The sequence below is a fragment of the Seriola lalandi genome, unplaced genomic scaffold (assembly GCF_002814215.2).
Source record: "Seriola lalandi dorsalis isolate HSWRI2012SDOR001 ecotype SW California unplaced genomic scaffold, Sedor1 jcf7180002054735, whole genome shotgun sequence".
NCBI classification, from domain to species: Eukaryota; Metazoa; Chordata; class Actinopteri; order Carangiformes; family Carangidae; genus Seriola; species Seriola lalandi.
In genome coordinates this window covers 351780-369509 of record NW_019525288.1, presented here as the reverse complement: position 1 = coordinate 369509, position 17730 = coordinate 351780, and the positions used below count along the sequence as shown (strand labels likewise).

The following is a 17730-nucleotide window of genomic DNA, read 5'->3' as shown; positions in this document are numbered from 1 at the left end:
CCCCTGTTCATCAGTTTCTGTCTGAACGGCTATTCACTAAACACAGAGTACAGCTGAGGATGATGTGGTTTTTGGTGTTACTGGGTTATAGACCAAAGCATTAAGATGTATTTATTTATTTAATAAATGTTTTGACCTTGTGATGGTACTACATGAGAAGTTAAGGTACCACCAAAGTTATTACAGTTATAGACAGACAAAAGTCAAATCTCAGATGGACTTTATTTCAAGTCATAACTTTTTGTTTTACCTGGCGCATGGTTTCTTCACTAAAAGAATAATATGTTTAAGTTATAAGTGGTTTGACCATTTTCTTGCACCAGTATTACCAGCTCTGACTTGTAATCTTTGTCACTGGCATTTCACATATTCCGTAATTCAATCTGCAAAGATGTCTCCGTGTGAGATTAGGACAAATCATATTCAGTGTTGGGTTGATCTAGTGGGATGCCAGAATAACAAAAATTTGCATGATGTCAATGTTGTGGGGTGCTACAACTATAAATAGCGTGGATCTCTTAAGCAATTATGAGCCCACATTTGGACCTCAGCACATACACCACTGAAACTTGTCCTCTTTAATAATATAAGACCTTACATAAGGCATTTATATCTCCAACTCTGTGTCTAAGCCACATAAAGAAGTTAATAATTTAGAAATGTTATGTAACTGTTTTGCATATTTTTAAATCCTTCAGTGGCTTATAAAAACATGTTGTAGAAGATGACGCAGTGTGTAGTGGAAGGTATGTCCATCACCTATGTGTGGGCAAACACAGCCTTAAGAATTTGAATTTGAATTTGTGTAAGATATTCAGATATAATGGAACTGCATTTGATTACAAGCTTTCGATTAGCATGATAGAGCTTTCTGTATTGAGCAGTAGGCGGTGACAGTTCTCCGTCGCTGTGACGGATTTTTGTCGATTGCATTCCAGAGTCATTTATGAGATCAGCGCGGTTAAAATATGATTTTTAAGTTTAGAGGACAAAACCCAGAATCAGCTTACTGGCACATATTACATCTTTTCGTTTCGACATATTCACTTGTTTAAAAAAAACCCTCCAAAAGCAGTTGGTGAAATGCCGCCTTTTTAGAGCGCTGTTTTTTTTTTTTGCTTTCAGGTTAGCTAGCGTCTTGTTCATCTCATCTCATGTTATGCCCTTCTTATGTCAGCAAGTGGCAGTAATTAGCTGTGAATCCACTTGGGACTGTGGGTGGGTGCGGGTGCTGTTTTGGCTGATAAAGCAAATTACTGCTGAAGGTTAGTAATAATGTAATATTCTCAACTGTATAAGAGGTTTCATGGTTTCAGTTTGTTCAGTGATGTTAAGAGGAAATGTCACAGTAGATTGGCTGTTTAATAGGGCTGTCTATACTGGATTTTTCTCATGTTGGCTCGTTAGTCAGGAGACCACTGACACTATGGTTACTGTTTTCAGTGTTTTTACAGTGAGATATGTAAATCTTATTTCTTTGTTTAAAGTGTTTTAGTTATGGCTAATTGAGTTGAAATGTTTTATTTCTACGAGTTTCTACGTTACATTAAGCCAGCACAGGGGATTCAAAGTGTCAACATACAAGCCTGTTGTGTTTACTTAGCAGTTATGTTTCTATTCTGTTAATTGTGTTTAGAATATGGAGTCATCTGCTCATGTCTCCCAGTGTCTCACCCTGGTGGGTGCCTATACACATGTATATTTGTACAGAACGTCTGCTCATAATAGTGAACACTTAGTATTGAAATGTTTGTAGAATGAGGTGAGCATAGGTCTTAGAATGTGAACTTGTAATGAGAGATAAACAGGGCAATATGTGTATGTTTTTTTGAATGTTTATTTGATATTTTTATATACATTACTTTCAAATTTCAATGGATTCTAACCAGGAGTAAAAGTCATCACATGGTTCAGAGTCTGAAATTGATAATTGTCTGTGAGAGAAAGGGAGCTTGGTGTATTCCAAGCTGTAATAACCATTTTATGGAAGGCACGTGAGGCTTTTGAGGAACCTGTGAAATAAAGCAAATTATTGCTGAAAAGGAGCAACCCACTGCGTTCATTCACTGCTCTTTACAACTTTTTCCAGCATAATCTGTTACATTGGGACTGTAACAATCTTAATTCATATAAATGGGTAGGACAAAATATTAGGTGCCCCTCTCACTATAACCCAGTACAATTCAACAGCACCATGAATTATAGCCTCAAAAATGACTATTAAAATAAATCAACATCATCTCTCAATCATCTCTCAAACAGAGTCAATAAAAACTGAACATTATAATCCTTATGAAGGGAGGACTTAATGCAGGCCTTTTGTATTACACTGCATTCATTTTATCTGGGTGAATGTATGTCACAGCAATCCTTTTGAATTTGTGGTCCAGTATTTTCTAGTAAGGCATCTGACAAATACAGTCTGTCATTATTATCATGACGATTATTATTATTATTATTGTTATTATTATTATTATTAACACAGCAGTGACATGGAAATTAGATGGTGATGATTAGATGATTCAATAAAACATTTGAATATTAATGACATAACAAGCATGCTTTGATCAGGCAATGCACTAGTAACTACTGTGATGACCCCTGGGGTCCTCTTGGGGTTTGGTTCCCATATTAATCTGTTTCCAATTCAGGGGCCGCATCCTTTGTAGGATGGTCTAGACCACAAAGGCTGAATCAAGATGAGGCCGTCTGGCCTACAGAGGATTTCCGCTTTGCGTCACTAGCTGTACCTGCCCTTACCGTTGCGTCACAAAGCGTCACTCCTGTTGCTTAGCAACTTTGACAACGCAATTGAGTTGCACTGTTAGCTGTTCGACTGAGCAGAAACCCAAACGTGTAATCCTTGGGCTCTCTCTTGGTGTTGTCTGTTGTTGCTGCCATATTATTTTCATTACGAGCATGCATTGAATCTTGGGATAGGTTGGGCCATGAAGGGCCAACCCATTTCTCAGCTGCATTTGAAGGAGCTTTCAAAATGGGACAGCCTTCTTGCGCCGCTGTGACGCAATCAGTCTTCGAAATGCAGCCTCCAAAGGATCCGGCCCCTGAATTGGGACACAGCTTGCAACTCTGACTGCAGGTAGCTAATTGGTGTATCTGGAACACCTGTGCGGCCCAGTGTGTTCCAGGGCACATAAGTCTTGGCTGCAAACTAACCACTCTCTCTCAGCCCCTCTCCACAGGCACACCACCTCTTGAGTCTGGTTATGTTGGCTTACTTTATTTCTTATGTTTTGTCCTGCACCTTGCAATACGCGCACTCACTTTCCTTACTCATGCACAAGTCCATTGGTTTTCAGTGCGTAATTACATGAAGACCACATGAAGACTGGGGGTGAGTAATTAGTAAGTTCTGGTTAGCCAGTTAGAGTGAAATTATCTGTGAGGGCTAACTTGTGCCTCATCTGCATCTGTGGTGAACAACACCTTACTGTCTGTTTCGGTAATGATGGCTTCCTTGTCTGGGATTTTAGATGTGCTTTCAATGGCATTTGTGAATAGCTGTATAAAGGGCCAGCTAGCGCAGATAGCTGACCATTATGGCATTATGAAAGCAGAGAAAGAACGAGCTTGGTGCGGCCATCGCAGAGCCAGCACCCGGTCCGGAGCCAGCATTTTCGCTGACAACTGGTTTTGAGCAGCAGAAAGAGTAGATAGCTCTGCTGCACCCGTTGATGTTTGATGTTGTGGCTATTTTACGTTTGGTGCTGAAGTTTAATGAGTAAGACCCTGATACTTTTTTCACTTTCTTTGACCGTATTGCCGTTGCAAAATATTAGCCTGACGAGGACAGGGTACTCCTGCTTCAGTGCGTCCTCATTGGGAGTGCCCAAGAGGCTCATTCAGCTGTATGTGCTGAGGAGGATTTGGATTATCAGATGGTGAAACCGACTGTGTTAAAAGCATACGTATTGGTGCCTGAAGTTTAGTCACTGGGAAAAGAGTGATAAAGAAACAAATGTAGAGTTTGTTTGTGATTTCTCTTCTCATTTTCACCATTAGTGCTCAGATGCTCAAGTTAATGATTTTTAAAGTCTTTGTAAGTTGATTGTGTTACAGCAGTTTAGGAAAGCTATTCTCCAACACATTGCTACTTATGTAAGTCATCTAGTTATGTAAGGACTAGAAGCTCCTACTTGTGGCAGCTTCGGCCAGGTCATTACACTACAAATAAGCTAAACTTAAATAAAAATATAGAGGAGCAATTCAATAAAAGCTACTTGTAAGTTAATGACAATAGATAACTTTACAGGGCTCCGGTCTGCACCCATTTAGTTCACATTAGTTCTCACTAAAGTTCATATCTGGGTGTATCAGTGCCCCTGAGAAATGTGTCCTTTTTTCTATAACACGAGCGAGAGATAATAAATGGTAGTTTGTGTGATGAGCACTAAGTGGCTATTGTGCTCTAGCTTAAAATCAACAAGTCTTCTACTCCAGATGGAGGTTCATGTGTTGAGAGAAGTGACTCAATCGATGTGCACAGGTTGCTTCAAAAATGGGTGAGACATCAGATTTAATGACGTATTTGAAAGGGCATTGAATACATTCAAGATCAGAGACTGTCTTCATTCTCACAGGAAGAAGACCATCGGATCACCATACCCTGCTAACTAATGTGGACGCTAGGGTTAAAAGAAATTGAGACGTTGTTTACTGAAGCTGTTTGCGCCATTGATTGAAAATATATACTTTGCTGTAATACAGATGCAGTTCGCTCTTTCACTGAAGTACATGTCAAATTATATGCATCAGACTGTACTCCTTAAGTGGACGTTTTCAAGATGGTGCCAGTCTAACAAAGGCTGATAGCAATGATGTTGCTTTATCTGATAAAGACTGTTACCATAGTTGAACTAAGTTTATAAATATATCCTTATTAATTATTGGCTTGACATAGGGAAAATGCTTGTTCAACAGTAGACAAACTGAAAATGCATGCCATTAAACAAGTGAATGAATTAAATGAAGGACACTTGATACCAATAGCAGCAGTATTTCGGTTTTGAGCCATCAAGGCTTAAGTACGATTTTCTAAGACACGTGCTTCAAGGAAATACTTGAATTTTCCCAGAGTCATGCCAACACTCACAATTCCCTCAGAGTTTATGACGAATAGAGCAAGAGTTATCTCTTTGGTAGGTCACATATTGAGGCCTTAAAACATTTTAAAACGGCTTAAAAATGCATCTTAACCTTATACTGATAACGAATTGTACTGAGTGCTGGGTAAGGCTGGCGTATTCAACTTGAGCTGCCTAGATTTTGCAGTGGGTCCATAATGTATAAATTGTTAATCATTTAGACATGAAATTCAGACATTCTTTGCCACTTTTGTTTGAGGACTTATAACTTCACTAGAAACATAGTTTCATATCTGGGAACCAACTAAGTAGAGAAGGCTGCTGAAGACCTTTTGCTTCTAATGTATAGATGCTTACTCCTGTTGCTTTCGTCTACCATCATCTTTGTCCACACAATGCTAAAAGGTCACATGAAAAATGCATGAATGTGGCTGGCGGATCTCACCACTCGTGCATGAAGAAGTGACTGAGCACACAGCTCTGTCAGAGGCAAGGAAGGATCTCAATAGGCTAGCTAAGACGTTTAGTCGGATTCCAAGGAAATGCCTGATTGGTTTTAAAAAGGTGACTGAAAAGCTGCTCAAGCCATTGTGGGTTTCCACCTAACTCAATATATGGTCTCCCCATGAAAATTTCTGCTTATGGCGAGTGTGGGTGTTGTGTCTCTACAATGTATGTATGATGCTGTAAATATGGAAAACAGTCAGTATTTCCCAGGCATTGAAGAGGGGGCTTTACTTACCATTCCCATGCAGTAGCAGCTGTGACCTAAAGATCAGAGAACGTGAAAGAGCACTGCTTCCTGCTTCCTCATTACCTTAGCCTCATAGCACAGACTAAGGTGCCCTTGAGCACAGCACCTAACCACCAAAACTGCTCTAGTGTAAATCAGACTGTGGGTTGTACCGGCCAGCTTACAGGTGTGAATGTGTTTGCCAGCTCCCATTCATTTTCTATGAGAAGCAACATATCCTTCTCTCAAACTTGTTTGGAACGTGTCACACAGAACAGCGACGATGACCAAAATCATTGTTAGTAACAAGAAGAAATCCACATTGGTGGGAGTACAATAGTTACACATTGTTAATACATAGATTATAACAATGTTAATAACTAGATAAAATATTAAGTACTAAAAAGAGAAGAAAAAGAATAAATAATAATGACACAAAATAATAATAACAAAGTTATTCCAATGAATAGAAACATTAATGGAAAAAGATATAGAAACACAAGGTGCAAGGCCATTTACTTGATTTGGACATTTCTTGAATAAATCCTGATGCGCACATTTAAGAGATTAAGAAAATCTGGATTTTGGAAATTGTGAGTTGCATTTTCTAGTTCTTGTTTTCATAATATATAATAATAACCATGGCTTCCAGTTTAATTGTATGGTTTATCTGATTAGGAAAATAATCCCTCAATTTTGTCCAATACACTGTTGTATATCACAATTCATGAAATAGTATGGAACGTTTTACTGTGTCGTCTTCACCTTTACAAAAAAAAGATATTGGTGTACTTCAGGGTAGCATACTTGGTCCACTATTCTTCTTCCTTTTACATTAATGACTTGCTAAATGTATGTAAACAATTTCTTTTCTACTTTATGCTGATGACACTGCAATCTACTCGTCTGCTTCAACATTATTAACTATGCACTATCTTCAGAAGAACATCACGTGACTAACAAAAAAGTGAATGTATGTATTTTCTTTACAGAGAGATCTTTAGCTAGAAAATGTCCCAGCCAGGTTATTTAAATGCATAAAATCATTCAAACTGGCAGACAATTTACTGTTGTCTGCCAGTTTTATCTCTTCCCATCACAAGACGTATTGGATCAGTCAGTAAAAACTCTTCAATTAAGTGCATAATATCCTCAAACCCTCTCCTTGGACTAACTGCTGTGAGGCTTTATCACAGCCACTCTGTTTTATCAACTACATAACTCCCCTCTGTATTATTTTATCAAGGAGTAATTCTGCAAGACTTGTGTCACCAGAGCCAACACACAGGAACTCAACCTTTATCTTTGAATCGTCTTGAGATCTTTTTTGGTAAATCATGAAACACAATTCAGTACAATATTAGAAATACTTCCTCCTCTCTACAATTTAACTATTTGTAAAGGCATTTTTTTTACTTCAGTGTCAAAATTGTAAAGATTTACATGCCTTTTTGTGACAACTATCATCTTGAATCTCTTTAAACCATAATCTTTATCTTAGCTGTTTTCTGTACTTTTGATGAAGTATTTATTTGTAATATTTGTAATCTTATCTTCATCTGTATGTTTTGATTCAACCAGTTGCCTGTTTTTCCGGGTTTATTATTTCATTACTGTGAAATTTCCTTCTTCCCTTGTCTTCTTTAATATTGCTTTACTGTTAGCAAGCGACCAGTTCATTATATTAAAATATAACTTGTTCAAATGATTAACTAAGAGAACAATAATAAAGGCCCTCACACAGTGATATATTTTTTCCTTACTCTCTTTTTATTATCAGTTTCAACCCTTATTCTTCCCTCCTCCTGAAGGTTTTGTTGTCAGTGAGCTGAATGACAATGAAATTTTTTGAAAACACTTCATGTCAGCCAAATAATTAAGCATTTCCTTTCCAATTCCATTGATAAAAGGCCAGTATTTTGACAGTAGTTGTGCCATATGCACTGGTATACAAATGTCTAATGTCTAATTGTGCTGTTGCTTTCACAAATCCTTTCTCCAGTGGTTGTGTGAAACCATTGCTTGGCCGTTTCAGCGAGCTTGAGACCCTGCTGTCTAACATGAACGTTCAGCCAGGCAGCATTGATGCTGTCCTGTTGGATGCTGGCTGCTCCTCCATGCAGATGGATCAGGCGGAGAGAGGCTTCTCCCTCAGCAAAGATGGGCCCCTGGACATGAGAATGGATGGAGAGAGGTAAGAGATGAGGAACATAGGTAGGTCTGGAAAAGCTGGTGGATCTCAATCTGATTAACAAAACTGGAAAGTTCAATATCCTAATAAATAATGTTGGGAAGTGTTTGGTTGTCTGAGCCACTGATGCCTTGAAATTTCTTCAGTACCTATTGGAGCAGTAATGTCAAAGTGCAGCTAATAAAAAAAGAGAGTAGCCTCAACATGGGGCAAAATGGCTGGCAAAATGATGCTAATGGTGCTATTGACTTGGAAAAACTAAAATTTCAATGAAAGATTAGATTAAAGGAACACTGTGTAGGATTTAGTGACATCTAAGGGTGAGGTTGGAGGTTGCAACCAACTGAATACCCTTCCCCTCACCTCTCCCTTTTCAAGCGTAGAAGAATCTACGGTGGCTGCCAGGCAACGTTAAAAAGACCCCCTCTGTTTGATTTGTCCATTCTGGGCTACTGTAGAAACATTGCAGTGCAACACAGCGGATTTCACAGAAGAGGTCCCACACCCTATATAAATATGAGGGACTCATTCTAGGGCTCATTCTAAGCTAACAACACAACTCACACTTTCAGGAGGATTTTACACTAAAGAAAACATGATTATGATTATATTTAATTCTTGCCAATAGATCCCCTAAATCATACACACTGGTCCTATAATGTTTGAGTTTTGGCAAGGTAAAGGCATGACCATAAAAAATTATATTATGATGCCACTTTCCAGTTGCTATTCCTTCATAACAAAATAATGATCATAAAACTTATTTTATCATAGATTGTTGAATTTACAGTAACTGCTCTTTCAAAATTTTGTTTTTGGTATGATTGGGTTTGTGTCATAATGTTTACCATTAAATGGTAAAATATATTTTGAAGTGGAGACCGACTGATAAACCGGCCAACTCTCTTGATCACAATTCTTTAAATGTTACCTAAAAAAAGATGTTAGTTGTGTGTGTGTGTATATATGTATATATGTACATATGTTCAAAAATGCAAAAGTGAACACAGTTCAATTTGAATTATACCTTTATTTTTTCAGCCATAAAAAGAGATCAAAATGCAGTTGCTTATTTTCTTTTTTTTTCTCCCTTTTTTTAATTATGGCAGCATCGTGACTCCATATCATGTTTGATGCGTGTTTCTTCAAAAATGTGTCAATGTAATATAAAACCCCATTATAAACATGTTAAGCTGTCTCATATCTCCCTTTCTAATATTTGTGTTTGTGTGCGCGCATATGTGTGCCTGTGTGTGTCTCTGTGTGTGTGTGTATACCCTATATATGTATTGCAATGCTTATTGTTTTCAGAAATGTATATCCAGTATTATACGTGTATGTCAGCAGAAGAATCCAGCTAAGATAACCACATTATAAGCTATTGAACAAGATGCATTTCTCTTTTCATTCCCTCACAATCAGTCTGTTCATAACTGTCAGCCGTAAAGGTTTCCAGCTGTATCTCAGAGTTGTCAGGATTCACCACTGTCAGCAAGGACATGACGTCAAGCAGCTTAATTGGGCTTCTCTTTGTGCGTAGGTACCTCGACATGCCCTGCGCTGCTGACGTTGTGAATACCTTAGATCAACAGGCTCTTGCATCCATCCTCACTGCATATGGGGAAGAAAGACACGCCAGGAAAATAGCTTCAGCCATTGTGGAGGCACGCCGTGTCAACCCCATCACCCGGACACAGCAGCTGGCCAGCGTGGTGGCAGGTAGCTAGACACTATCCTGATTAATTCCCTGCAGCATTCTAGAGGCTGTAAAGGAAAATAAAACATGAGTGGAGTTATTAAGGCTGCTTTCCGATGTGACGTATTTGTCTCAGAAAATTACGTGGACTGTGATCTCAGTCATCATCCTCTGCTCTGGCTCTTTTTTGGGGTGCCTGTCTTCCACATCTTCCTTTGAGAGATAGAGATGAGACAAAGACAGAGCTGGAGGTGGCTGGAACAGAATGTGGCTAATGCCTTGAAAACAAACAGCATCTCACATACAATAGCCCAACCACATTACATTTTTGATATCTTTTTTCCCCTCTTTCCCCACAATTTCTCTGCTCACAAATATGCACACACACCTGACACAAATGAAAACACCCACATATGCTCACACACGACACACTTGTGCATAAAGCCAGGATTACATTGTTTGTCTTCAATGATTGTTTTCTCCTTTTTTTTCTTTTTTTTTTTTTTTTTTTAGCCGTATGCCTCCAGATTTGAGCTTCTGAACGAGTGAGATGTCATTTTAATAGTTATTGCACAGAGCGGTATGTGCGTCAGTGTCACCCTGGGAGAACAGGTGTGAGTAAGAGCAGCTGTTTGATCTTTTTTGAAGCGCAAAGCAAGTCACCACCGATGTTTATTTGGAACAACCGAGGGGGCTTGATTTAAGAAAGTTCCAGGTGTGGCTCTGTGACCAATTGTGACAGTGATGCTGACAGGAAAAATGTACAGTCACAGGGAAAATCATGTGTGTGTGAGACAGTGGTGGGATTGCTATTGAGACATCATTTAAGAAAGGTCTTTTGGTCATGCTTCCTCCCTCTCCTTTAAGTTTTTTTCACTTAAGGTTATATTGTTACGCATTACACAGCAGGAAATATTCATTCAAAATGCAGCATTTTTCTAGATGAAAATAAATAGTGCAGCAAATAATGTGTTGTATTTTTAGTCTTTATACTATTTTGTTTATACTATAACTGTTCATCGCATTACTTTTGAAACCATCCTTACTTTAGTACCTGAAAATTTAAGCTGTACTGTATGAGCTGTGAAATATTTTTCTATAGGTCTGTCTTTGAGCAGCATCAATTTAAAATGTGAGCCATTATGTTTGGTGCATAAATTCCAAACCTTCCTCTGCCTGTAGTCTTTCAACAACTCCTATAGTCACGTTCTGACTTCAGCTGGGATTTATGTATATTTGGTAGAGTTGTTTTCCAACTAGTTATCCAGTATATTGTACCGGTCCAGTATCCCAAGGATTTTCGTTGATATTGGATGATTCTGCAGCAGACAATTTGTGTCCAGTGCCAATGTTCATTGGTATATGCTATAAACCAAACTATAGTTAATTATCTTTGTGTACTTAGGTTCCCTGTGTTTATGTTCTTTTCCTGTCATCCTTTAATGTGAGGCACTTTTGTAAAGTCTGTTTCAGGACGTAATTTACAAGTCAGCTGTGCGTAATAGTCTTGTTGTGCATGTGGGGCCAATTTCGTGATTGGTTGAGATTCTTAAAACAGAACCACGGCATTGCTTTACAATTCAGACGAAAAGAGTGCATTGCATGTATCGGGCATTGAACGCACACAGGGCTTAAGTCCAGCTTCCATGTGTCTCGCCTCTGGGTGATAGGAACGTTTTCCTTTTATGTGCTAATGGAATTGGAGAAGGCAAATAAGTGAGATTTAACATAACAACACATTTGCATGGCACAGGCAGCCAGTAAAACACAACCAACCATGTTATACAGCTGCAAAAGTAACAGAAAAGTCCCCCAGCCATGAAATGTTACAAAACACAGCCAAGCAGCTTCGCCAAATTCAACCCAACATGTAAATGAATGGAAAGTGTGTTTATTTGCTGAAGGCTGACAGAGCAGGAATCAAGTGTAAAAAAAATTTACTTAAGCTGCATTACAGCACCAAATGCATTCAACACAATAACCCAGTAAATTGCATAATCACCCTGCACAGTATTTAACTGTGTGTGTGTGTGTGTGTGTGTGTGTGTGTGTGTGTGAGTGCGTGTGTGTGTTTAGGTAACCAGAGGGAAGGATGTATTGATTTAGAGACACCATAAACTGGGAATGTCCACCCAGAGCAACAACTGTAACTGTAAAACACGTGTGATTATCTACTTGAATTAATTAAACATTAGTAAAGAAGCAATCACTGCCGATTTAAGATGCATTTTTAAAAACTCTGTAGCAGTAAACTGCAACCTGTAGCAGAGTTCCACAAAATAGCAGCAAAATAACCTGTTTACAAAGATTTACAAACAGTTCATTTTCAGCTCCCTGGCTGAAACATTTGAATATAAATGTTTGATAAATGTACTGATATGTCTTCAGTAAGCTAATACAGGCCGAGCGATCAGTGGAAAAGCCACATGAATCATGTTCAACTTGTGTGAATTCTGACACAAGAATTTACATTGTTGTTCAAGTCCAAAAAAGTCCCAAATGAAGGAAGCTCTCATATTAGCTTTGCTGCATCATCCAAGTTTAAATACACCTGCTCCACCAGAGTATAAACTGCTTCACAAAAGAGGTGTGGTTTGCAGTCGGTCATGGTAGTACATAGGCCAAATACTTCTTTTGAGTAAACTGGTAAATTGTTGGGCAGCTACCTTGTTGACTGGCAACTAACTAGCCTGGCAAGCTGTTGTGACTGGCTAGCGCTAGCGTACTCCCAGTGAGATTACATGTTACCAGTTGGTGTAGTTCACCAAGTGCAGCAGCTAGCCTCGCAATTAGTTACTACGTCACCAAGCATCCATCACTACCTATTTCATGAGGACTTGCAAATGATTTATACTGTGAAACTTTGTGGTGTGACAAAGCACTTAAGTTTGATAAATTCCTCATCTGTGATGATGCCACCTCATTCTCAACAGTCCAACAGTGTTTCTGTAAATTTATGGCCCAAATTGAAAAATTTCAGCTTGAGCAAATGCATCATTTCATCTATGGTGCTATGAGAAAACAAAGTTGTGTCCATTTTTTACAGCTCCGTTTATTCTAACAAACTCAAGCTTTTTGTTCAGCCAGTAACACCAAAGCATCAAACACTCTTGTTGTCCTAATAGCCTCTTGTGGAATGTAGTTGTGTTCGTGCCTTTGTAGATGCATGCTACAAACATCAAATATAGCACTGTAAGATAAGACATGACAGTACAACAAGAGCTTTGTGATGTAAATTCTGTAAGTTGTCCTGTGTAATACCATCACAAAGTTGTGGTTCCTTGTTTCCCCTTTATGTACACATCTTAATATCTTCTTTTCTCCATGGATCTGTCTGTAGGACCTTTGAAAGATGAATTAGAGAGAGAGCACATGGCTTGGTGAAGCCAGACCAGGGCTGGTCCTTGCTGTGCAGGCATTGTATTGATTGCAGTGTGAGTCACACCTTGGGCTGTTTAGTGCAGGAGGAGAGAAATGCCACATCACTCACTTCTCTATTTATTGCAGTTTCTCTTTAGGTCTACATAAGTTTAATTGTTCTTTTTTTCTTCTGAGTGGTGGTAATGAATTGGTCAAGCTGGACATTAATATGATTCTAATATTTCCTCAACTTTAGTGTATAACAATTCTTTAATCAGTTATTAGTCGTGTTTTGGCCCTAACCTCTAATGTCCACATTAATTGACGTTTTTGTGCCTAAATTCTGATGCATTCTGCACGCAGTATGTTATTTATCAAAAAGATGCTCAATCGTGTAAGTACAGGCATCTCTCTCTGTGCCCTGCATGTCTGCAGCTAGATATGCCTGTCTCCTTATTGTACATGCATTTTGAGGGAGAATCACTTGAATATGAAAGGTTTTGCATGGAAATTTTTCTGCCTCTAAAAAGCATGTGCAAATTGCTCAGGAGTATTAAAAAGAAAGGTTGAGATGGGGAAGAGAAACTTAAATCACCCTTTACAGAAAGCAGGTCAAGACTGAGTGCACCAGCCAGAGAACAATAACAGCAACAGCAACAACAAAACAACAACAGTGTTTTGGTATTTCTTTTAACAGTAATCAGGGCATGAGGAGTCGTCGTTTTGTGCTCAGTAAGATTTAACTTGAACTTGGCATTCAGTGAACTGACAGATCATAAGAGACATTTACCTCGGTATTTTAGTGGCATATCAGCCATATCAACACCATCTTCACCCTCCATCTGCTCCGCACAGAGCCTCTGATGGACCTGCTGCTGAGTCCTGCTGGAGCTTGCTCTCCACTGCTTATATAGAATTCTTTTCAATAGGCTATGCTTTTTGTGCTCCATCTTGCTATGTCAATTCATCTTTTTTTTTTTTCTTTAAACTTCATTTAATGACTCCTCTTGCATTAATAATATAAACCAGCCTATTATATCTGATGATCTTCGGTCAACCAGAAGCATAACTACAAGTACTAAGTCAAAGGCAACTCAGTCAATGTTTTCATTCAAAAGTCTTTTTTTATTCTCCTGACCAAGTGAAGATCTCAGGCATTTCAACCTCTGTTGTGTTATTCAAACACTGGTAACTATGAGTCATTAGGTTACATAAAATGCTTCAAAGTAACAGGTGTCCAGGTATGGATTGGTGGTGTTGTAGCTGGTTAGTTGTGTGAAAGGCCCTTACTTTTTTTGCACATGGTTGGTTGGGGGCTGATGAGCGATGATCTCTGTGATTGATGATTATCAGAGTGATCATCTTTGCCAGTGTCTAGACAATATTTGACTTGTTTTCCCATTCATGTATTAACTTATTAATATTATTATTTTGCTGTGTCAAAGTAATATTCAATTTAATTTTCCGATTTCATGTGTTAAAGTTCGATCAGGTTGAACTCTGCAAAGTGACAGAGATTTATTTATGACCGCAAGCAAATACATCTCAGTCCATTTGTCATAGAAATGAAGGGGAAGCGAAATCTGATGCACATGCAACTTTAGTGTGTTGAAAAACACAGGGATCCAGTATTTATTAAAGATCTTCCAGAGTTGGTCAAGCACTTCATACTGCCACTCTACAGCAGTGGTTCTCAAAGTGGGGTCCGGTGACCCCAAGGGGTCCTTGAGGGGCTACTGGGGGTCACGATGACATAATGTATGACTGTTGGTCATGGGTTTCAAACACCTTCTAGAATAAAACATCTAAAAGCAAAAATCTTATTGGATGGGGGACACTGGGACAAAATGGGGGTCCATAGTCTAGTTTGTGTCGGTTTAGGGGTCCTTGATGTGAAAAAGTTTGAGAACCACTGCTCTAAAGGGACCAGGACTCCAACAAACAGTTATTTTCATCATTTAAGCCCCTAAAAGTGACCACACTTGCTCATCCATCTAGCTTTCAAAGACTTTTTTGTATTATTCTTTATGGCTTATTTTATTTTGTATCATGTTAATATGAAATAAAAACAAAAGTAAAAGTACCATAATAAAAAGACTATAGTGCATTAGACTTACATCCAGTTTTTACAAGATCCACTCACTCTTTGATCATTTCTTTGTCTCTAGGATCACTTCCTGCTGCTGTTGCCTATGCGCGTAAAGACCGACTCCACCGACCTGCACATGTGGCCACTAAAACTTTCCAAGCTTTGCGTATCTTTGTGAATGACGAGCTGAACGAACTACATGCAGGCCTGTGTGCCGCCCAGGCAGTACTGAGGACAGGAGGACATCTCTGCGCAATCACTTTTCACTCGCTAGAAGACAGACTGGTCAAACGTTTTCTCCGGGGAGATGACTTATCTAATCTGGATCATTATCACTTCAGCCCAAGGAATCAAGGCAACAGGAAGAAAAAACTGATGGATGAAAGAAGAGATGGTGGAAGTGTTCATTGGCTTCCTCTGCGAAGAAAAGTGATCACCCCAGAAAAAGACGATGTAAAAGAAAATCCGCGAGGACGCTCCTCTAAACTCAGGGCAGCACTCAAATTATGAGAAACCTCTTACAATTAATACCTAACATAAGTTCAGCAAAGATGTGATGGAGAAACATAGTAACTCTCCCCTGCACTTGCCTGCTGTGGATGCTGCTGTGTCTTTTTATAATTTTCACTGTAAATGGAAAATGTTTCTGCACTTGGGTACACGAAAAAGCAGCTTTTTGCAGTGTATCCTATTCGAGACCCAGCGTTTAATACCTCTATTTCAATTGTTTGTTCCAGTGAACACAACTGGCTGTTTCTGCTGGTGGGTTGTCATCTTTGATCCCACATTGGTAACTCCTGATGGTTGTTTAGGGCATTGCATAGTAATGGGGGGATTCTGGGCAAAGGAAAGAAGGAATCCCAATACCATGCAATATGTCAACTAGTAGAAGCTCTTTTTTCTTTCTTTTTTTTTATTTACTGGCAGGTGAAGAATGACAAATGACTTGAAACATCATGCGTTACAAACATAGCATGTTTCTGTAGTCATGCTCAGGGTAACAGTAGGGCTTGCAAAGACTGATGTGAATGAAAAACTGGATTCCAAATATGGATAAGGCAGGGAAAATAAACACAACAATTACCTATGTAACAAAATAATCTACACTCAAAGGTCCACTACCTGGCTCTCAGAGCTTTCACCTGCATCTCACTGTCTTCATTTACTGAATCAAGCTAGTTCAAGCGTCAGGCAGGGCTTGTGTGTTGAACTTTGGTCATGTAATGTAGCATTTTTCCACATGTAGGCTATTTACTATTCACTGAATGAAGACCATCAGGTGCAGTTGAGAGCTCTGAAAACTGTAAACTTATTTTGCTACATATCCTGTTCCCAAAGGTCAAGAATGGACTTCCATGCTTGAAAACAGCATGTGCACTTTAAATTATGAAACATGCAAAAGTTGGCATATCCGAATCCCAGTCTTGCTGGGCAGTAGTCTGTCTTTCTTTGCCTTAGCACTGAAAAACTTGTCTGAACTCAAGTGATAGCCACGACTGTGAACACAAAGTTATATGAAAGCTGGTCTGAGGTGTTACGTAAAAATATAAATGCAGTAAAAACTTTTTATACCAAAATAAAAGTATGTGACTGTTTTTGTATTTATTGCCTTTGTGTTATTTGCCTTTTGTATTATAGAATATACAGAACATAACTCACAAGTTTATAAAAGCTTTTGGCGCTGTAATGATCCTGTACATTACTGTGTTTAAAGTGACTCCTTGACAGATTTTAATGAAGAAAAGACCTTTCTACACTGAAGATTTGTTAACAAATTCCCTTGTGCTACTCTGATATATTTGATTTTCTTGCATTGCTAATGTTTGACAGCATATTGGGTGGCTATTGCAGCTCAACATATAGACTAAAAAAAACTCCTTTCTCTATTGACGTCTGTATTTCCCCTGAACCTCCCTTGATGAGTAGCTCAAGCGAAACCTCTACTGTACCATATGAATCAGTAATGCCAGTAAATACTGAATGACGCAAGTGTCAGAAGTGGTGCTGAATGAGCTGGGTGGTTGTTCTTGAGCATTCTCTCACCTTCGACTGTAAGCAGATGAGGTGTTTTGATCTTTACTATTTGACTTTGACTAATTGTAATTGCTCCATCAAGATTATTAACACTTTTTTTTCTTTCTGTCTCAGTTTAGTGCACTCTAAATATACCCTTCTTGTTACCTTGGAAACTAAATGGCGTAAGTAACATTTAACTGTCTAAAATTACATGCTGTTTTAATCTGATATGAAGTGATGCTATATTTTGAGTTTGAACGTCCCTCCCTTTTGACATCAGTGGATGTTCGTTAATGCAAATTATCGTCCCTGTTGACGAAATATGTCATGACATTTGATCTTTTGGATACCTTGTTTCCATTTTATTGCCATAAGACCTTTACTGAATCAGGAGGTGAACATGGGTAAGAAAATGAATAGTGTTACTCACGACATCACTACATGCATGGCAGTGTTAATATGAATATAAAACCTGAATAAAACATGGGAGAGATGTCCTCTTTTTTAAGCCAACATTTTCGTTAATGAACAGTTGCCTAT

At 38.6% G+C, this 17730-nt stretch overlaps 1 protein-coding gene across 2 annotated transcripts in view; it reads left to right on the top strand.

Annotated features, from left to right (window-relative positions):
* mettl15 (methyltransferase 15, mitochondrial 12S rRNA N4-cytidine) overlaps positions 1-16775 on the top strand; it is a 47013-nt gene extending 30238 nt beyond the window's left edge. For both annotated transcript variants that reach the window (XM_023424406.2, XM_023424405.2), the window contains exons 4-6: positions 7841-8032; positions 9570-9748; positions 15254-16775. In XM_023424406.2, coding sequence (XP_023280174.1) covers positions 7841-8032; positions 9570-9748; positions 15254-15684 — 802 coding nt within the window. In that variant the 3' untranslated portion in view covers positions 15685-16775. The remainder of the gene's footprint in view (positions 1-7840; positions 8033-9569; positions 9749-15253) is intronic.
* Positions 16776-17730: the final 955 nt, after the last annotated feature.